Source organism: Anser brachyrhynchus (genome assembly GCF_964034855.1).
Source record: "Anser brachyrhynchus genome assembly, chromosome: 12".
In the NCBI taxonomy this organism is placed as follows: Eukaryota; Metazoa; Chordata; class Aves; order Anseriformes; family Anatidae; genus Anser; species Anser brachyrhynchus.
Genome location: NC_137707.1, coordinates 1,677,252 through 1,697,403, shown reverse-complemented (window position 1 = coordinate 1,697,403; position 20,152 = coordinate 1,677,252). Strand labels below are relative to the sequence as shown.

Here is a 20,152-nt window from a genome sequence, read left to right as displayed (position 1 = left end):
GCTGCAGGGGCACGCGGTACTCACTGTGTCCCGGGACATGGGCAGGGCACAGGCACCGAGGGCGACCCAGCACAGGAGTGCCCACACCGATGGGGCTGGATGTGGCACACAGGATGCAAAGCCTCAGAGCAGATCCTCTGTGGGTCCAGCAGTGTTTGAGAGGTGTCAGGAGGGGCTGGAAGCACAGATTTCGGTCAGCTTTAACGGCTCCGTGTCTGTGTTGCAGGGAGACCATGGCACCGTACACCATCCCCACCGAGCTGATCGTGGTGGAGGAGATCCCACGCAACCAGATGGGAAAAGTCAACAAGAAGGAGCTGCTGCAGCGCTTTTACCCGGCCTAGCACACGGCCTCAGGCAGGGACCAGGAGCCTGGGGGTGCTCCGCTCGCTGCCACATCCATTTCCAGGGGCTGAAGTGGTGCTGATGGGGTGCCAGCAGGGATCAGCAGGGGCAGGTCTGGGCTCACTGCACTCCTGTCCGTGAAACAAAGCCCAATAAAAGCGAGATTCACCCTGCACGCTCTTCTCCTTGGCTAAAGAGCTGCAGGGGTCACTCCTCGTGCAGGAGCCCTGTGCAGGAGGACCAGGGCTGTCCTGCACATAGAATTAAAGTGGGGTGAATTTGGGGGGCCTGGGCCAAGACTGCCACCCTTGTCTGAGTGCTGCCAGCAGGCACTTGCAGTACAAAGCTGCTCCGTTTAACGCACACATAGGACAGGTGAGAAGCAGAAAGGTGAGGGCTGAGCGCGGGGCTCAGCTCTCTGCACCGTGGACACCCCAAACCCTGGCTGGAAGGGCTCTGGGCTCCCTGCCTGCTCCACTGGGTGCTTGGCCCCATTCCTGCTGTAGCCGTGCCTCGGGCTGCATGCAGCTCCTCTCCAGCTGAAATCACTCCTCACGTTAAACCCCTGTCCTCAGCCAGCTGTGCTGGTGCCCGGTAATTTCGCCTCCCTCTCTGCCCTTTCCCACGGGCTCATCAACTTTGGCTTGCAGAGGGAGAGCCGAAGGGGCTGGGTACCCCGGGATACCCCATAACCTGCTGCGCACACCCCACGCGCCCAGCCTCCACCGAGCGCTGCCTTCTGCTTCCCCGTGGAACTGGAGCAGTAATGAGATGCACAAATGAATACAGGGTATGCTGAAAAACCCACAGCACCTCTGCCACCGAGGTGCTTCCACAGCAGCCGGGCCCCATCACGGGGCAATTACGGGGTGCTGGCACCACCAGCCGTGGGGGCACAGCAGGAGCAGGGTGCAGGAGGCAGCGGGGAGCAGCTGCAGCACAAATCGTACTGCACGTGCACGCCTGTGTGTGTGTGTGCGCACACGTCTGAAGGTCATCGATTTCCTGCAGGACAGGCAGTATTGATAGATCCTACCTTTATAAACGGAGCTTTGTCCCTGTTTGACTTCGTGCACGCTCTGCCGGATCGATGTCACCACGGGGGCCGGCGGCTGTGCCCCACGGTTCCTGCACCAGGGGCTCCATCCCCGGCACAGAAAGAGGAACAAGGGGGGGACACATCTCATCCTGCCAACCATGGGGCACTGGGAAGGGTGAGAGGGATGGGGAGCATGGGTAATTGATTAAATATCTTCGTTAGGGTCGGCGGAGCCCCGAGCAGCTGGGAGGGTGATCAGCGTGCTGCGCTGCGGTGTCAGAGCCGAGCTCTGTCGGCCCTCGCCGGGCTGCGGAGGGACCGAGCGGGTCCTTTGTTAAAACATCAACGATGCAGTAAATTTTTTAACTTACCAAATAGATCAATATCAAATTATCATGTCTCACATTCATAACTCTTAAGCAAGCAACAATGGAGAGAGACAAGGTCACTGGAGAATAAATAGCAGCAAAAGCTCTTAATGATCTATCATTCTCGACAACCCCAGGCACCCAGCACCAGCCTGGTGACAAGATCATTAATAAAACTCTGCAGGAACGCTATCGATTGCTTTGATGGATGATCACAGGTAGCAAATACTGTAAAACACCTGGTTGTCACACACTGAAATGAGTAGTGTGACTCGCACCCCGGCGCCAGCAGGACCGGCTGCGGCACCGCCGGGTCTCCTCCCCGGGGGTGGCTGCTGCAGGGAGGGTGGTCGGTGGCCACGGCACCCCCGGCTTTGGGGCTGGCCTCTGGGCTGGCCCCCCAGCTCCCAGCCCCTCCAGCTCGTTCCTCCCTACAGATGGGAGCAGTTTATTAAGAGCCTTGTTAAAGCACCTGGTCACCATGCCCCATGCCCCAGGTTGGAGCTGAGCCGGCCAGGGACAGATTTGGGTGCCTTGGTGCCGCTGCAGGAACCTGGAGACCCCGCTCCATCCCCTCGCTGCTGGATGTGGCCCCGGGACACCGACACAGCCCGGACATTGGGGACAGAATGGGGGTCCCCAGGGCCATGGGCTCTGCACCCCCCGTGCCACATCCGTCGGGGATGCTCCAGTCACTTTGCTTGCGAGCCACGTCCGCATTGACGGTCTGATCATATGTACACAACCATTCAATTACCCCGTAATGGCTACAGGCTATTAAGCCATCAATCTCCTTCATTAAGGCCTGCCAGGCCCGGCCCGGCACCGCGCAATAAAACCATTAAAACAACAAAAACAACCCAAAGTAGCATCCTTAATGCGCCAGCCCCGCCGCCCGACTCCGGCACCACCGATACGGACATCCCACAGGATCCCCGGCCCCGCTGCAGCGTCCCCCTGCCTGGAGCCACCCTGGGGCACCTGGGGACCCACTGCCCCGAGCTGCCAGCGCCCTGCGGTGCTGGTCACCCCTTGTTGGGGTGTCCCCGGGGAGCTGGGGGCCGTCCCCTGGGTGCTCCCGGCCGCTCATCCCTGCCCTGGGCTCAGCACGGCTCGGCACGCCGGGCCCCGCGCTCGCGCTTTACGGCTGACATTATCTTTTATGGCCATATAAAAGCCGAAGCTCCAGTGGCTTTATGGCTGCTGCGCCGGCATTTGGCACCTCGCTGCTCAGCGCGCCCGGCTGCTCGCATCCCCCGTGCTCCCGCTGCACCCACGTTAGGGCAGGACTGGTCCCAGTGCCTCGCTGGGGACGCAGCTGGGCACAAGCCCCGCAGCTCTTGTGCTGGGCTGGGCTCAAGGGGCAGGATTTGGGGGCTGGGGGTCAGGGGCCGCGCTGCCCCGCTGGGAACGGAGCCGTGCCACCAGCATGAGCTCACGGCCTGGCGCTGGCACCTTGTCAGAGCCCATCACGTCTGCGCCCCATGTCCCCGCGCCGCGGTGCCGGTGGCAGGGAACATCTGCTCGGCCGCCCCGCTGCCACGGCGCATTAGGGTCAGGGTCAGCTGCCAGGACCCCCAGCCACGGCCACCGGGGCCGCTCCCCGCTGTGACACTGATGCGGGGTGGCAGGGCAGGCGGGCGGATGGATGGGGTCAGGCAGACGGACGGGGACAGGAGAACGAGTGCCAGGGCTGAGCCGTGCCATGGGGTCACTGGTGCCCGACACTCACCCACTCGTGGCATGGCTCCATGTCCCCTCTGCTGTCCCCCGGCCACCTGCAGCCCTGCCGCCGCTCAGCTTTGGTGCAGAGCTAGGGAGGGGGGACAGAAGACCCCCTGCATCCCCCGGCCCACGTCCCCCAGCCCTTTTCCCTTTTCCCCTGCGGCAGCCCCGCGGCGCTTTCCTGATGCGCTGTGCCGGGAGGGAACCGGAGGGGTCCCCAGGGAGGGGTGCGGGGCTGGCTGGGGGCGGGGAGGGGATCCGCTGCAGCCCGGCACTCCCCCCCCCAGCCGCTCCCCGGTGCGGCCCCCGGGGTGCGGGGACACGGAGCCGGTGGCCGGGGCGATGCTGCCCCCTGGTGCCGCGGCCTCGCGGAGCTCCGGGACCGGCACCGGGACGGGGGGGGCCGGGAAATGGGGTGGGATGGGGATGGGATGGGATGGGGATGGGATGGGGATGGGGATGGGATGGGGATGGGGATGGGATGGGGATGGGGATGGGGATGGGGATGGGATGGGGATGGGGATGGGATGGGGATGGGATGGGGATGGGATGGGGATGGGGATGGGATGGGGATGGGGATGGGATGGGGATGGGATGGGGATGGGATGGGGATGGGGATGGGATGGGATGGGGATGGGGATGGGGATGGGGATGGGATGGGGATGGGGATGGGGATGGGGATGGGGATGGGGATGGGAATGGGGATGGGATGGGATGGGGATGGGGATGGGGATGGGATGGGATGGGAATGGGATGGGATGGGATGGGATGGGATGGGGATGGGGATGGGATGGGATGGGATGGGATGGGGATGGGGATGGGATGGGGATGGGGATGGGGCTGGACGGGATGGGGATGGGGCTGGGATTGGGCTGGGCTGGTGCTGGCCACAGCCGCGCCGCTGCCCCCCTCTCGCAGCCCGCCCTGGCCCCCGCCCAGCGCCCGCCGCCAGCCCAGATGGCCCCGCACCTGCCCCGGAACGCGGCCGCGGGGGCCCGGCGGGGCGGGGGCGGGCAGGGCCCCCCCGGGAGGGGGACAGGAGGGGGGGGGCGACGATGCCGGGCCGGGGCCGGGGCCGGGGCCGGGACCGTCCTGGCGGGGGGAGCAGCGGGCCCGGGGCTCTCCGCCCGCCCCGTCGCGGCATCCCCGGGGCGCACCCGGCGGCAGCTGCCGCATTCCCAGCGCCCTGCCCGGGGGGTGGGGGGCCCGCAGCCCCCATCCACAAAGGGCCAGGCAGAGGTGGGGGGGGGGGAGTACACCCCCGGGGACCCCTTCCTAGCGCCCCCCCAGCCCTTCGGACCCCCCTCTCCCCGTCCTTCCCATGCGCACCGCCCGCCCCGTCGGGCCCCCGGCGCGCAGCCGGGCAGCATCGGGCCGGGCCGGGGGGCGGCGGGGGGGGGGGGGGGCGGCGGGGCCAGCTGCCCGGCCGGGGGGGGCCCGGCCCGCTCGGCAGCACATGTGCTGTCACTCAGCCAGCCCCGCGGTTATTTTAGCTCGGGGCCGGCGAGCGGCTCGGACTGCGCCCGCTCGGCCATGGGGCCCCCGCTCCTGCTCGCCTGCCTGCTCGCCCCCCTCTGCGCCAGGGTAAGGGATGGGGCTGGGGGGGGGCTGCAACCCCCCCCCCCCCCCCAAAATGGGCTGGTGCGGGGGGGGTGGCTGGGATGGGGCCCAGGCCCCGCAGAAGCACGTCCCCGGGGGTGTCGGGGATGGGGACGGGGGCTTTGGGGATGGAGACGGGGGCTTTGGGGATGGGGACGGGGGTGCCGGGGATGGGGACGGGGGGTGTCGCAGGCTCCGCGCCCCTCCTGGGCCATTTTCCACCCCACAGATCGTGGCAGTGGCCGGGGCAGGGGGGGTGCTCCGGCACATTGCGTGGGTTGGAGAGCAGCGAGAGGGAGGCTGGGGGGGCTGGGTGCTCAGAAACACCCTGCTCCCCTCATCGCCCCCAGCAGCAGTGCCGGATTTCCCCCCCTCGCCCCCTCCCACCCCACTGTTCACGCACGGCCCCCCCCAGTGCCCCTCACCGCGGCCTCAGGCCTGAGCCATGTGGGGCTGTTGGGGTCTGGCCTGGGCCCCGTAGCTTTGGGGGGGGGAAGGAAGGCAAGCGGACCCGCAGGGCAGCCCCCCCTCAGCCCCCCTATTGTCCAACCACCCTCTCCCTACCCTCCCCGAGCTCTAGCAGCCTCCCAGATAAGTGGGGGGGGGGGTCTCCCCACACGCCCCCAGCCCGGCCCTGGCTGCAGCCCCCCCGCTCCGTGACCCCCCTCATGCCCCCACACCCAGCCCGACCCCCCCTGCCCTCGCTGCCACATCCACACGGTGACGGTGACGTGGGCTGGGGCCGTGCCAGGCGCTGCCAGCCCCAAACAGCCCCTTCCTCCCCACCACGGGGGGGGCACAGCCTGGCCGCAGTGTGGGGCCGTGCCCAGAGCAGTGCCAGGATCATTTGCGGACCCCTTCCTGGGGTGCCCATCACCACCATGGGGGGGCGGGTGGCCATCACGAAGCCCCTAGGGGAGCCCCATGTCCCTCTCGGCAGCGCTGTGTCCCCCCCCCTCAGGGTGCCAGCACGGCCCCAGGCAGCCCCCCCAGCTGGCGGCAGCACGAGGGCCCCCGGCGGGTGAAGAGGGCCTGGGTGATCCCCCCCATCAGCGTCTCGGAGAACCACAAGCGCATCCCCCACCTCCTGGTGCAGGTAGGCAAGGAAAAAGGGGGGGGACCCTGTGGGGGGGCAGCACAGGGCCCCCCAGCGAGGGGGTCCCCATGCACCATGGAGGGGATGGAGCTCCGGGCATGCCCCGATTCCCCTGGGGTGCAGGGACCCCCACTCCGTGCACCCTGCCCTGGGGGCGAGGCACCCCCCCCACCGCGACCCCAGGGGTCCGGGGGGTTGGCCCCCAGCCCCAACCCCAGCCCCGCTTTCCCCGGGCAGATCAAGTCAGACAAGCAGCAGCCGGGGGGGGTGATCTACAGCATCAAGGGGCCGGGGGTGGACGAGGAGCCCTTGGGCATCTTCTCCATCGACAAGTTCAGCGGCAAGGTCTTCCTCAACGCCATGCTGGACCGGGAGGAGAACGACCGCTTTCGGGTAAGGATACGGCCCGGCCGTGCGTGCCCATAGCCCCCAGTTCCGCCCCCCAGCCCCGACCCACCCGCTCTGCGCCCCCAGCTGAAGGCTTTTGCGCTGGACCTGGGCGGCGTGACGCTGGAGGACCCCACGGACCTGGAGATCATCGTGGTGGACCAGAACGACAACCGGCCGCTCTTCCGCCAGGACGTCTTCACGGGGCGCGTGGTGGAGGGCGCTGAGCCAGGTGGGGCCCTGCGGGCACCCGGGCTGGTGGTGGTGGTGGGGGGGGGATCACGAGCTGGCCCCCATGCCGGTACCCACCGGGGGCGCTCCGGTGGCCGCAGGGACCTGCGTGATGACGGTGGAGGCCACCGACGCCGACGACCCCGAGACGGACAACGCGGCGCTGCGGTTCTCCATCCTGGAGCAGGGCGCGGGCGGCATGTTCAGCATCAACGCCACCACGGGCGAGATCTGCACCGCGCGGCCCGGCCTCGACCGAGAGGTAGCGGGCACGGGGGGGGGGGCACCGGGAGTGGGTACCAGGGCTGGAGGAGCCATGGGTAGGTCCATGCGCAGAGCCAGCTGTGGTGAGGGGGGCGGACACCCCGTCCCTGTGGCTGCTGGGGGGCTCAGTGCCTCCCCCTCGCCCCCCCCGCAGAGCGTGGGGGTGTACAACCTGACGCTGCAGGCGGCCGACATGTCCGGGGACGGGCTCACCACCACCGCCACGGCCGTCATCTACCTGGAGGACATCAACGACAACGCCCCCGAGTTCACCAAGGAGGAGGTAGCGGCCGGGGCGGGCTAGGGGGGGACACGAGAGGGGGGACACCCCCCGGGGTAGTGCCATCCTGGGGGGTAGATGCCAGCCCAGTGCCGCTCCCCCCCCTCCCCAGTTCTCCATGGAGGTGGAGGAGCAGGCGGCCGGCGTGGACGTGGGCAGGGTCCTGGTGCACGACAAGGACCTGGCCGGCTCGCCCAACTGGCTGGCCAAATTCACCATCCTGGAGGGCGACCCCGAGGGCGCCTTCGCCATCCACACCGACCCCCACACCAACGACGGCGTGCTCTCCGTGGCCAAGGTGGGCACCCGGGGGGGCACCCGGTGTGCGGGGGACGGGGATGTGCGTGCTGGCAGCCCCGCTGACCCCGTGTCCCCCCCCCGCCCCCCCCCTCGGCAGCCGCTGGACCACGAGGTGCGGGACCGCTTCCAGCTCACGGTGTCGGTGCAGAACCAGCAGCCGCTGGAGCCGGCGGCCCCGGGCAGCCCGCGGGCGCTGGCCACGGTGCAGGTGCGGGTGCGGGACGTGAACGAGGCGCCCGTCTTCCGCGAGAACCCGCGGCGCGTCAGCGTGCCGGAGGGGGCCCCCCCGGGCACCCCCGTCACCACCTACACCGCCAGCGACCCCGACACGCGCCAGCTCCAGACCCTCTCGTGAGTCCTGCAATTTGGGCGCCCGCTCCCTTTGCAACGCCTCCGGCACCCGCTGCATTTGGGCACCCGGGTGTGCAGCAGGCAGTGGGTATTTTGGGAAGGGGGGGGTGGTGACGGCGTGCCCCCCCCCCCCCCCACACACACACACCGTGCCCCCAGCTACGCGCTGCTGTACGACCCCGCGGGCTGGCTGCAGCTGGACCCGCACTCCGGCACCGTCCGCACCAAGCGGGAGCTGCGGCACCCCTCGGCCTTCCTGCAGGGCGGCTGGTACATCGCCCTGGTGCTCGCCCGTGATGACGGTGAGCATTACCCCCCCCCCCGAGCCTCCCCGTGCCCCCCGCCACCCCCTGACCCCTCTGCTCTTTGCCCCCGCCCAGCCGAGCCCCCGCTCTCCGCCACCGGCACCCTCTCCATCGAGATCCTGGAGGTGAACGACCACGCGCCCCTGCTGCAGCCGCCGGCCGGCATGGTGTGCGGGCGGCCGGGCCGCGGGGGGAGCCTGCTGCTGGGGGCCACCGACGATGACCGGCCCCCCCACGGCGCCCCCTTCCACTTCCAGCTCAGCCCCCAGCACCCCCAGCTCGCCCGTAACTGGAGCATCACCCGCTTCAATGGTGAGGCATGGCCGGGGCGGGGGGGTTGCTGTCACACGGGGGGGTCCCTGCTCAGCCCTGCCCGTGTGCCCCCCTCGCAGTGACCCACGCGGTGCTGGCCGTGCTGGTGGACCTGCCCGAGGGGCCCTACTCGCTGCCGCTCCTGCTGCGGGACTCGGGGACCCCCCCGCGGGAGCAGCAGCAGCTGCTGAACGTGTCGGTGTGCCCCTGCGGCCGCGACGGCACCTGCGAGGACGGCGTCCTGGCCGCTGCCACCGCCACGGCCGGCATCACCCTCGAGGCCCTCCTGATCATCCTCGGCAGCAGCATCCTCCTCCTGCGTGAGTGACACCCCCCAGAGCCCCCATACCCACTCCCGGGTACCCCAACCCCTCCTCGTGTCCCAAATCCCAGCAGCATGCTCCATCGCCACGTCCCACCTCCCACCCCCTGCCCCATCCCGGTCCTGGCCACCCCGTCCCATCCCAACCCGTGTCTCTCACCACCCTGTCCTGGTCCTGGCCGTCACATCCCACCCCATCCCATGTCCCACATCAAACTAGCTCAGTCCTGGCTACGCCATCCCACCCCATCCCACCCCACCCCACATCCCCCATCAAGCCCCCCCAGCAACCCCTACCAGCACCCCAGCACCCCATCCCAGCCCCATCCCCGTCCCTACCTTACCCAATACCCCACACCCCGTCCCCCCCCGGGGGTCCCATCCCGTGCCGCCCCGTGCCCACCCGCTCCCCCCGCAGTGCTGGCGCTGCTGGGGGCCGCGCAGGTGCGTGGGCGCCGCCGGGCGCTGCGCAAGGGGCTGCTGCAGCGCTCGCGGGACGACATGCGCGACAACATCCTCAACTACGACGAGCAGGGCGGCGGCGAGGAGGACCAGGTGGGGGGCACCCCGGAGGGGGGCTGGGGGGGGGGTTCATCGCAGCCCCAACAGCCCTGACCCCCCCCCTCCACACACACCATCCCCGCAGGACGCCTACGACATCAACCAGCTGCGGCACCCCCAGCTCCTGCAGCCCCGTGCCAAGCCCCCGATGCGCAGGGACGCCCCGCTGCGCTCCGGCACCCCCTCGGCCCCCCGCAAGCTGCCCAGCGGCCCCTCGGACATCGAGGACTTCATCAACGAGGTGGGACGGGGCTCGGCACCCCCCCCGCGCCCCCCCCCCCTCCGTAGCAGGGCTGATGCCGTCCCCTGTCCCCCCAGGGGCTGGAGGCGGCCGACAGCGACCCCAGCGTGCCCCCCTACGACACCGCCCTCATCTACGACTACGAGGGCTCGGGCTCCGTCGCCAGCCCGCTCAGCTCCATCGTCTCCAGCCTGACGGACGAGGACCAGGACTACGACTACCTGAGCGAGTGGGGGCCCCGCTTCAGGCGCCTGGCCGACCTCTACGGGCAGTAGCAGGGGGCTGGGGGGGGGGGGGGAGGCGGCAGCAGGGGGCTGGGGACAGGAAGGGTCTCGCACACGCGTGTGCACGAGGTGCCCAGAGGAGGAGGCTCCGTGCACGCACCAGGTGCCCGGCTGCAGGGGCTTTGCACCCCCCACGAGCCCCCCCCCCCCCCACCCAGAGCAGCAGCAGAGGGACCCCGCACCCAGCAGAGCCTTGATGGTGCGAGCAGTGTGCCGGTGGGGAGGGGGGGCCACAGAGACCCCCCCCCCGGTCCCTTCCCAATAAAGATCCCAGCCAAGGGGGCCGGCGGGACCCTGGCCGCGCCAGCCGCCCGTGTAGAAACAAGGCACTTTTATTGGCAGCCTGCAACCCGCCCCCCCCCGGGGCATCACCCCCCGCCCCAGGACTCCCAGCACAGCTCCTCCTGGGGCAGGATCCGGCCCCGACGGGGGGGTGGGCGCGCAGCCCCCAGCCCAGCCACCGCTCACGTCCTGGGGCTTTGCGCCCAGGGCCACGTGGCGACGGGGGGGCCCGGTGCACCGGGGGGGGGGTCCCAGCATCGTGCTTGCCCCCCCCCACAGCCCTTCCAGCAGCAGGGAGGGGGGCACGGCTACGTCTGCGGGGGGGCGGCCGCGGGGCTGTGTCGGGGGCCCAGCGCCCGCTTGGTGGAGGAGACGAGGCGGGAGTAGTCGTGGGGGATGCCGCGGGGGGCGAGCAGGGGCAGGTGGTCCTCGCGGGGGGGGCGGCGGAACAGGGGGGGCCGGCGCTGGCTCTCGCCGTCCTGCAGGGACTGGGGCAGGCCGCGGCCCTGGCTCTCGGGCAGCAGCATGATGCTGAGCACCGAGAGGATGGCGAAGGAGGCGAACACCAGGTGGTGCAGGAAGAAGCCGCGGCTGTTGGGGATGGCCGTGATGGGGGCGGCCGCCTTGCCCACGAAGCTGGCCCCCACGATCAGCCCCAGCCCGGCGCCCCTGCGGGGAGGGGGGGGGGGGGAAGCGCTCAGAAAAAGGGGGTGCCGGGGGGGTCCTGCCCGCGTCCTGGGGAGGGGGCGGCTCCCCCCCTCACCTGACCACGGTGGGGAGCACCTCGCTGGCGAAGAAGATGCTGAGCATGGTGACGGCGTGCGAGGCGGTGATGCCCACCACCGACAGGGTCAGCACGATGAGGTCCAGCAGGTCTGGAGGGGAGGGGGGCAGCAGACATCAGGGGGCTCATCCTGCACCCCCCCAGCACCCGGTCCCGCCGTTCCCCCGGCCTTACACTGGGTGAGGGCCAGCAGCAGCAGCGAGGAGATGCCGGTGAGGACGGTGCAGAGCAGGAGGACGGCGCGGCGGCCGAAGCGCTCGGCGGTGAGGCAGAGGAAGAGGCAGGCCACCGCCTCGGCGCCCACCAGCGCCAAGTAGGAGGAGAACCGGGGCAGGTGCGGGGCCAGGTTGCGGGTGAAGCAGTGCCGAATGCCGGAGCCGATGAAGCTGCGGGACAGGGGGCTCAGCGGGGTAAGGGGGGGCCGGTTAGGGCCGCTACCCCCCCCCCCAGCGCTATCCCCCCGCCTGCTCACGCAGTGAAGCCGAGGATGACGCTGTTCTTCCAGATCACCCTGGTGCTGAAGATCTCGCAGACGGCGTGGTAGCGGGGCTGGGGGGAACCCTCAGCCAGCGTCTCCAGCTCTGCACGCACAGTGGGACCGGGTTAGAGCGGGCACAGCCCCACAGAGCCCCAGCACGGCCGGTTTGGGAAGGGGGGGCCCTGCCGGACACCCCCCACGCACCCGCCATGAGGCTCCCCTGGTCATCAGCACCGCGGCCGCTGCTCTCGGCCAGCGCCTGCAGCGTCTTCCTGGCCCTCTCGAGCTGCTGCGTGGCCAGCAGCCAGCGCGGGGACTCCAGCAGCAGCGCCGGGCACCTGGGGCAAGCGGCGGTGTCACGGGGTGTCCGCGGGGACTGGCCCCAACCCCAGCACCACCACTGCCTCCCCCTGCCTGGCCCAGAGCCGTGCTGTGCCTGGAAACCCTCGGCTTCAAACCTGAGCAAACATTTACCCGGAGAGCCTGGAGAGCCCCGGCGGCTTTGATGCCCCGCAGCCCCGGGCAGGGTGTGCCGGGACAGGGCGCTGCCCAGCATGGCTTGGCCCCCTGCGCACACCAGCCCTGAAATGGGGGGGGTCCTTACCACCAGCAGGCGGCCAGCAGAGCCAGGATCATGGTGACGGCGCCCTGCAGGACCCGCCAGTCCCGGCACAGCACGGCCAGCCCCGGCAGCAGCAGCTCCCCGGCGATCCAGAAGAAGCCGGCCACCATCGTCACCTCCAGCCGGTGCGGGGGGTCGCACTGCTCCAGCCCTGGGGGGGGACGACAAGGGGTGCAGCATGGGTGCCATGGCCACGGGGCACCCTACAGCATCCTGCATCCCACAGCGCCCCGCATGCTGCAGCACCCTGCACCCTGCAGCATCCCACTTGCTGGAACATCCCGCACCCCACAGCACCCCAAACCCCGCAGCACCCCAAACCCCGTTCCCCCTCCACCCCAGACCCCGCCAGCACACTCACGTGCCACGTAGAGGGAGAGGAAGGCGCCCGCCAGCGCGGCCCCGAAGAGCATCCGCGCGACCAGGACCATGACGAAGCTGATGGCCAGCGCCACGCCGAGCCCCAGGGGCACGGCCAGCCCCAGGGACACCACGAAGGTGGGCCGGCGGCCGAACCTGTGGGGCCGGGCGTGAGCTGGGCCGGGTGCCCCATGGGGGGAGCACCCCGGGGACCGCCCCCCATTACCTGTCACAGGCCAGGCCGGCGGCGACGCTGCCCAGCGTCCAGCCCAGCAAGTGCGTGGTCTGCTCCAGGGGCACCTTCCAGCGCGAGGCGCACACCAGGTCCCACTGCGGGCCACGGGGATGTGTCTGCACGGGGGTTCCGGCAGAGCCCCCCCCGCCCGCAGGGCTGGGACGGATGGCGTGGGGGGATCACGAGCCCCACGTGTTGTCAGGGGGCTTCTGGGCAGCCCCCACCCCCAGGCAGAAGCGTGGGGTCCAGGGCGGTGCTGGTGGCCCCCAGAGCCCTGTCCCTGTTGTCCCCCCCAAACACTGCAGAGCTCCCTGCCCCCCAGCCACCCCAAGACCCCCCCATGGGGGTCTCTCAGCTGTCTCCAGGATCCCCCAAGCAAAATTCCTGTCCCCCAGGCCCCCCAGAACAGCCAGGGCTTTCCCCTGCTGGGGCCCCCAGCTTGTCCCCCAGGTACCCCCCCCAGCCCCCTTCACACCCTCCCCAGGCCTCCCCACAGCCCCCCCAGGCCTCCCCAACCCACAGCCACCCCTTGACCCCTCCTGCACCCACGATCCCAGGGACCCCCGACCTCCTCCAGCCTCCCCCAGCCTGTGCCCCCCCCCGAGCTCTCCAGGCCCAGGCCCCTTCTGGGCCCCCCCGACCACCCCAGACCCTGGAGAACCCCCAGACCCTCCCAACACCCCAAAGTCCCTCAACCCCCCCGGGACCCTTAGGACTCCCCAGAATCCCCCACCCTGATCCAGGATCAGAGTGCCCCAGCTCCCCCAAACTTAGGGATCCCCTCAACCCCCTCCAAACACGGAAAACACCCCCAGACCCCCCCCCCCCCCAAACAAAGGGAACACCCCCGGACCCACCCCAAACCTTAAGGACCCCCCCCCAAACTTAGGGACCCCCCTAAACCCCTCCCAACCTCCCCATCCCCAGGACCCCTCCCCTATGACCCCAACCCTAAGGACCCCCCTAAAACCATCCTCCCCGCCCCCCCCATCCCCAGGACCCCCCTCCTACACCCCCAAACATCTCCCCCCCCCCAGTACCCCCCCAGTACCCCCCCCCCCCACCTGTGTGACCATGTTGGAGCGCAGCCCGGCGGCGGGCAGGGCGTAGTGCCAGCCGCGGGTGCACGGCCCGGTGCCGTCGGGGCGGGCGGTGCCGGTGCCGGTGCCGGTGGCGGTGCCGGTGGCGGTGCCGGGGCGGTACCGGTAGAGCTGGCAGGGGCTCCAGCCGCCGCGGAGCCGAGGGACGGCGGCGCGGAGCAGGGCGGCCCCCGCCAGGCGGCGCAGCGGCGGCGGCAGGAGCGCGGCGTCGGGGCGGCAGCGGTGGGGGGGCTCCGCGCCCAGCGCCCACCCCAGCGCCCAGCCCAGCGCCAGCGCCAAGCACGGAGCCCACCCCCCCGCGGCACGGCGACCCCGGGGCCTCGACCCCCCACCCCCGGTCCCGGTCCCGGTGCCGGGTCCCGCCCCGGTGCCTGCCCCCGGCCCTGTCCCCGCCGCCGCCATCCCGCTGGGGCCGGGCAGGTGAGGGCGGGCACGGCTCGGCTCGGCTCGGCCCCTCCGCGGCACCGCCCCCGGGGCCCGGTCCTGCCCCCTCCTTGTGTCCTCCCCCCCGGTCCCGACCCCCGACCACCCCCCAGCCACGTCCCGACCCCCGTCCCCCCTCCCAGCCCAGCCCGGGTCGTGCCCCCCCCTCCCGGCTCAGCCCCCCCCGCGCACCCCGGTTGCTCCTGGGGGGTCCAGGGGGGGGCCGAGAGCTGCTCCAAGCTGCCCCGGGCCGGGCACCAGCACCCATGGGTGCTCCCGGCCCCCGCCGAGCCTCCGGGGGCTGGGGGCGCTGGGCCCCCCAGGAGGGCTCCGTGGTGAAGCCCTGCGAGGGGGGGCGCGGTGGGAAGGAGGAGGAAGCAGCCGAGCCCCCAAAGGAGCCTTTTTTATTTTTTTATTTTATTTATTTATTTATTTATTTATTTATTTATTTATTTATTTATTTTCCTAATTTATTTGTGCACGTTACCTCTGCGCTCCCCCCCCGCCCCGGGATGGGGCACCAGGAAGCAGCCGCAGCCGCCTCCTGCCCCCGCGGGACGGCGAGGCCGGGAGCTTCCAAATGGTGAGAGAAAGCCGAGGCGGGCGCGCTGCTGGCGAGGCGGCCACGCGGCCGCTCCGCGCCGTGCCCCGCAGAACGGGCGAGCACAAATCCTTGGGGGGACCCGAGTGGGGGACTTCACCGGGATCCCGACCCCCGTGGCGCAGGGTCGCGGGGGAGCGCGTCGCGCCGTTGCTTTACCCCGCCGATGAGAGGTCTCCGTGCTTACCGAGGGCACTTTGCAGTTATTTCAGGAAGGGAAGAGCAGGGCTGGGCTTTAGCTGAAAAACCAGCTGTGTGAAGGTGCCCCAGGCCCCGTCTCACCCCAGGGAGCAGGAGCAGCCCCCCCAGCTGGTGCCCATCGCCCACCCCAACGCGGCAGCCCCGGGCTGGGCTGGGGACAAAACCATTTAGGATCCAGCGAGGCCACGCCACCCATAAACATGTCGCTGCCCGCCTGCCACGAGCCCCAGTCCCTGCTGTAGGAGCGGGGGGCATCAGGCCAGGAAAGGCAGGACCCCCGCTGGGACACGATGGAGGGAAACCTTTGAGATCCCCGGCCCCAGGAACCGGGCGATTCCTCGACCTGCCACAAAGCTGGGGGCAGCTGGGGCTCGGTGCGCGGCCGTCCCGGCACAGCGGGCGCTCCCCCGCGCTGTTTGCGCCCAGCAGAGCCTGAGCTGCAGCGGCAGGACCGGGCTGCGCCGTGCCCTTGAGCCGTCCCCGCCAGCAGAGCCGCTCCCACGAGGAAGAGGAGCCGCGTTGTGCTCAACACCCCTGCTTCCAAAAGCAGCAGCAGCTGAGGTGTTTGACCAGCGTGTGCGCCTGGAGAAACTGGAAAAAGGAAGCAAGAGAGGCGGGCGTGGGACAGCCGGGCTTCCTGCGTGCCAGGCAAGGGCGGGCGGCAGCTGCAAGCTCGGCGCGGGGGCCGCGGGAGAGGCACTTGAACCCCTCCGGCTGCAGTGCTGCACACTTGTGCTCGAGGACCGACTGCCAACAGGATGGCTCGGCTGGAGCCAGGCTGCTGCTTGCGAACCCCACGGCACAGACACGGGGCGTGCACGGAGCGAGCGCAGAGCATGCAGCAGTGGGACAGCCCCAGCAGCACAGGGGAGGGACAGCCGGGGCACCGCGTGCCCCTTCCCTCCCTCACCCCTTACGGAGAGGCCCCGAGAGCAGGAGCGAATTCAGCCAACGGGGCAGCCGCGAGCAGCACAACCTGGGTCCTGGGGCCACGGCAAGGCCAGGGCAGCGCTGGGCTCCCCCCTTCCTGCTCCGAGCCCTGCAGCCCCAAAGCAGCAGCTCCTCGACTCGGTGCACCCGGCTGCACCGCCGCAGAGCCAGCACCATGGGGACAGGAGCCACACGAGGGAGGGAGACGGCCTCTGGGGGTCTCTGGAACACGAACTGCGGTCAGGGGACCTGCGTGCACAGCCCGGGCGCATCGGACAGGCTTCCAAACACCGCTGCACGCCTCCGGGCCCTTCCTGGTTCCTTCAAAGCGCTGCCTGGGGTGAGCTATACATACAAAGATAATTTTAATTAATTTATTTATTTCTTTACACATAACTGAAAGTGATGTTACAGTACATAAGTTATTTACAACTGTGCAGTAATGTGTTGCAAAATAAATTATCTAGAAGGCAGCAAAAGTACATTGTTAATGTATATAAAAACTGTACAGCATTTATGGGATACAATTTTTCTTTATATGAGTATTGGCTCTGTAGTGTTTTCAAGTTATGTTCTCAGAAAGAGAAACGAAATGCCCAAGATTAAAGGAAAAAAAATATATAAACCACATGGATTTTACTCCATTAAAAACACAGTTGGCAAAGTCCTTTCTCTGCGTCACCACGTGCTGCCCGTGCCGCCCGGCACGCGGCGCCCGCCGCTTCCTCCGCTCTTCCCAGACGGTGGCGAGCGGCGGCCCCGCGGCACCGCGGGCGCTCCTCCTCGCGCCCGGCGCCATCCACACCTTCAGAGCCGCGTCTGCCCAACTCGGACGCTGTCTTTTGCTTCTAATTGTTTTTTGTTTTGTGTTTTTTTTGTTTGTTTGTTTGTTTTAGACATACCCAGGATGGAACAGAAACTCAAACACCCCCCCCCTCCCCCCATTGTTTCCTACTGCAGCTTCTCTGCGAGCAGATCCGCAGAGCGGTGGAAAACAGAGAGCTGGAAATCGCTGTGTTCACAAGTACATGGATCGCGTGGTTGCTGGCCCCGCTCAGCAGCTTCTGCAACACACAAATGGTGTCCTTGGCCTCCTCCCTCCACGCCTCTGCCAGTCCCGTCGCCGGTGAGTGCTCGCTGCCCGCGCAGACCGGCTGCCTCCCTGCCGCAGCAGCCGGTTGGAAAGGAGATGCGCCCCGGCCCGCTGCCCGGCGGAGCTGCCGTCAGTCCGGAAGCGAGGGACGCGCTGTGAAGAAAGTGCAATTTTTTTTCTTATTGTTTTGTTTTCTGCCGATAGCTGCTTCCTCCTCCTCTGACCAGGGATTCATCAGCAAGCGGTAAGGGTGAATGTGAGCTCGACCGCCCGACCTCGGAGGGCTCCCGTCCTTGCCAGTTTTCAGTGATGTCTCCTGGTTTTGAACTGTCATGCCGGCAAGAGCACAAAGTCATCGTTCACGTCGACCATTGGCACATAGAACGAGGGCACCTCGTTCACGCAGAGGGATTTGTGCCCCGCGGGGTCCAGCTCCTGCACCTTCAGCTGCCACTCCATCCTTTGCACCGCGTTCAAGGCAGCAGCCTCGTGTTGCTGTCGCATGAGCAGGCACGTCTGGATCGGGGAAAAAAAAAACAAGCAGAGGTGAGGGGTGAGTGGGACAGGGCAGGAAAAGCTCCCGATGCTGGTCCTGCCCGGCAAAGGCTGGGGACCCACAGGGATCGCATGGGACAGCGCAGCACGTGGAGCCACGGACACCCTGCACAGCCTCGCAGAAAGGGAAGCAGGACTCAGGACATCTGGGAAGCCCCCACTGCTTCTCAGAGGTCCCGGGACAGGATTCGATTCTTGCCATCGCTGCCCCTGAAGACGAGGACGGAGAGCCCTTCCCACCAGCTGTGCTGCCTGCACCACCCGGGGACACCTGCGCCCAGCGGATTTTTGGAAACCACAAAAACGCAGCTTCCCAAAGCAGCATCCAGCCCAACCGAGTGCTTTGCTGTCCCCACGGCTGGGACCGCTGTCACCGAAAGCCTCCCCGGGGCGCCGAGCAGCAGGACCTGCTCCCAGCATCACACCCGCGCCTCTCACCTTCATCCGATCGTACTTGTCATCCACGTCTTGCAACCAGGAAATGAACTGTCGCGCGTTGAAACGGTCTCTGACCGATTTGTTTTCGTCTCCCTAAGCAGAAGACAGCGACAGGGAATTACATGGCGATTTATTTATATTTTTTTTTCACTTCAAACAATCAAAGGTGTAACAGGCCATATCCAAACCCCTCTTACGGCACACGCTGACCAGAAACAGGGCTGAAGAAACAAGAAAGGCGCCTGCAGGGAGGGAGAACAGCGTGCGGCTCCCAGCTGCTCCTGCAGCCCTTGGCCAGGGGCTGCAGCCCGAGACAGACACACAAATGCACGCAGGCACTGCCGGCTTTCCCTTTCCGTGCAGGAGACCTGTGCCAGCCCAGCACAGCACCCGCACCGCTCCATCTCCTCCAACTCACGCCCGAGAGCACGTTGCTGGAGAAGCACAGGCACCTCGTGGCTGGGAAATGCCGAGGGATAAATCAAGGCTCCCAGGTCACCAGGTGACCACTAAACCCCGCGATCCTGCTGCTGCCGGGATCCCTCCTGCACTGCGGGCCTGCAGAGGGTCTGGCGGGGTGGCGTGGCTGTGGCTGCGCCCCTCTGCTCTCACAGAGCCGGCTGCAGAGCCCCAACGCAATTGCCCAGCTCTGGCACAGAACCACGTGAAAGCAGGGAAGAAATGCCCCTTTTCCATGGGCTGTGCATCACCCTTTCAAAGCCGGTATTCAGATACAAGTTAATTTAATGGCTCTCTCTCTGTTATTTGACGGGAAAAGATATCCCAGAGTGCAGTAAAATGAAGCTCCCAAATGTGCAGATGATCCTGATCAAGAAGGGCAGAGTGTCCTGAGACTCCCTGATAAACGTGAGCCATCTCTGCTTCCAAAGAGACACGATGCTCCCCGTGTCGCCGTGTTCCTGGCGCGTTCCCTTCCCCGCACACACACAGGGAATCCACCCCACCGCGTGCAGTTCGAGCCCCCAGGAACTGAGCCAGCCCGGGCGAGCTGGGCAGGTCTTGGGCAGCGAGTCCTGCACCTGGGAGCCGTGCTGTGTGAGCAGCAGCCGGGCAGGAGGAGCTTTCCTGGCTCCTGCCTGTGTTCCTCCGTCTGGAAAAGCCCGTCGGCCCCGGGATCGTGTACAGCACCTCTGAGACACTCCTTCACCACTAAGACAGGCACTGACCTGATTTTCTAGAGGCATGTTGTAGACCTCGGAGTCCAGCAGCATGGTGCAGGCACTGAAGGGCACCGCCTGGTTTGCAATAGTCCTCGCTGCCCGACAGTGAACTCTCAAAATCTCCTGCTCACAGGAGACGATGAGCTTCTCCTGGGGAAGAGCAAACAGAGCAGTGAGCGTGGCAGCCTCGGTTTCCCCAGCAAAGGCAATTCAGGACCTGTTCCCAAGCAGGAACTCCTCAGAGCGCTGCCTTACCCGCTCTATGCTGTGCTGGAGCCGCAGCTTCCCCCTGACGGCTTCCTGCTGCTTGAAGAGCTCCTTCAGGGGCTCCGCGAGCGACGGCGGTGGGGCGATCTGCGGGCAGACAGCACGAGGTTAGAGCTGGGTGTGCAGCAGCTCACGGCACGGCCACGAACAAGGGCAGCGGGTGGAGCACGTCCAACCAAAGGGATGAGATTGGTAGAGAAATACCAGCAGGAGCAGCCCAGCCTGGACACCGAGGCGGTGTCCGTGTCCTCATCTGTCTCGGGGGCGAGGAAGCAGCCCCGGAACAGAGCGGAGGGGCAGCCCAGCCCCGCAGGTCCTGCTCTTCCCTGCTCCGCACACCCCAAGCCCAGCACAAGCTGCAGGACAGGGGAGAGGTTGGTCTGGGCAGGAAGGAGCAGATGTGACCGTGGGCTACGACCACCACGGTGCTGTGGCAGGCGAAGCGTGTCTTAACTCACGCAACCGGTAACTCGCACTCGGCCCACACCGCTGTTCTGAACAGGCAACACAAATACTGCCAGACCTGGGTACTTCGCAGCGGCTGCAGCAGGGAGGAAGGCAGGGCCTGACCCTCCTCCTCTGGCTGGAGCCC

General features: G+C 67.9%; 4 protein-coding genes across 10 annotated transcripts in view; 2 read left to right on the top strand and 2 right to left on the bottom strand.

Moving 5' to 3' along the window:
- Positions 1-520, top strand: part of ACSF3 (acyl-CoA synthetase family member 3) — a 58,298-nt gene extending 57,778 nt beyond the window's left edge. Inside the window, exon 10 of the mRNA XM_080552304.1 lies at positions 227-520. Within this exon, the coding sequence (XP_080408430.1) occupies positions 227-344 (118 nt within the window). The 3' untranslated portion in view covers positions 345-520. The remainder of the gene's footprint in view (positions 1-226) is intronic.
- A 4,070-nt stretch (positions 521-4,590) lies between these two features.
- On the top strand, positions 4,591-10,171 carry CDH15 (cadherin 15). Of its 2 annotated transcripts, XM_080551822.1 has the most exons (14): positions 4,591-5,061; positions 6,038-6,172; positions 6,410-6,565; positions 6,647-6,791; positions 6,892-7,052; positions 7,209-7,337; positions 7,447-7,632; positions 7,732-7,985; positions 8,145-8,287; positions 8,366-8,602; positions 8,683-8,922; positions 9,343-9,479; positions 9,571-9,726; positions 9,804-10,171. In XM_080551822.1, exons 1-14 carry the CDS (start codon positions 5,011-5,013, stop codon positions 9,999-10,001), a joined length of 2,328 nt encoding a protein of 775 aa, XP_080407948.1. In that variant the 5' UTR covers positions 4,591-5,010; the 3' UTR covers positions 10,002-10,171. The 2 variants fall into 2 exon arrangements, with proteins under 2 accessions (XP_080407948.1, XP_080407947.1); XM_080551821.1 differs by having other exon boundaries at positions 6,892-7,337.
- A 153-nt stretch (positions 10,172-10,324) lies between these two features.
- SLC22A31 (solute carrier family 22 member 31) lies at positions 10,325-14,309 on the bottom strand. The gene is made up of 9 exons (XM_080551823.1): positions 13,836-14,309; positions 12,763-12,866; positions 12,538-12,692; positions 12,159-12,327; positions 11,759-11,892; positions 11,549-11,657; positions 11,251-11,462; positions 11,056-11,167; positions 10,325-10,961 (listed from the first exon to the last, which is right to left on the bottom strand). Exons 1-9 carry the CDS (start codon positions 14,271-14,273, stop codon positions 10,601-10,603), a joined length of 1,794 nt encoding a protein of 597 aa, XP_080407949.1. The 5' UTR covers positions 14,274-14,309; the 3' UTR covers positions 10,325-10,600.
- Positions 14,310-16,386: 2,077 nt separating this feature from the next.
- Positions 16,387-20,152, bottom strand: part of ANKRD11 (ankyrin repeat domain containing 11) — a 124,181-nt gene continuing 120,415 nt past the window's right edge. For all 6 annotated transcript variants that reach the window (XM_080552139.1, XM_080552136.1, XM_080552140.1 and 3 more), the window contains 4 exons: positions 19,549-19,647; positions 19,300-19,443; positions 18,113-18,205; positions 16,387-17,635 (listed from right to left, as the gene is read on the bottom strand). In XM_080552139.1, coding sequence (XP_080408265.1) covers positions 17,450-17,635; positions 18,113-18,205; positions 19,300-19,443; positions 19,549-19,647 — 522 coding nt within the window. In that variant the 3' untranslated portion in view covers positions 16,387-17,449. The remainder of the gene's footprint in view (positions 17,636-18,112; positions 18,206-19,299; positions 19,444-19,548; positions 19,648-20,152) is intronic.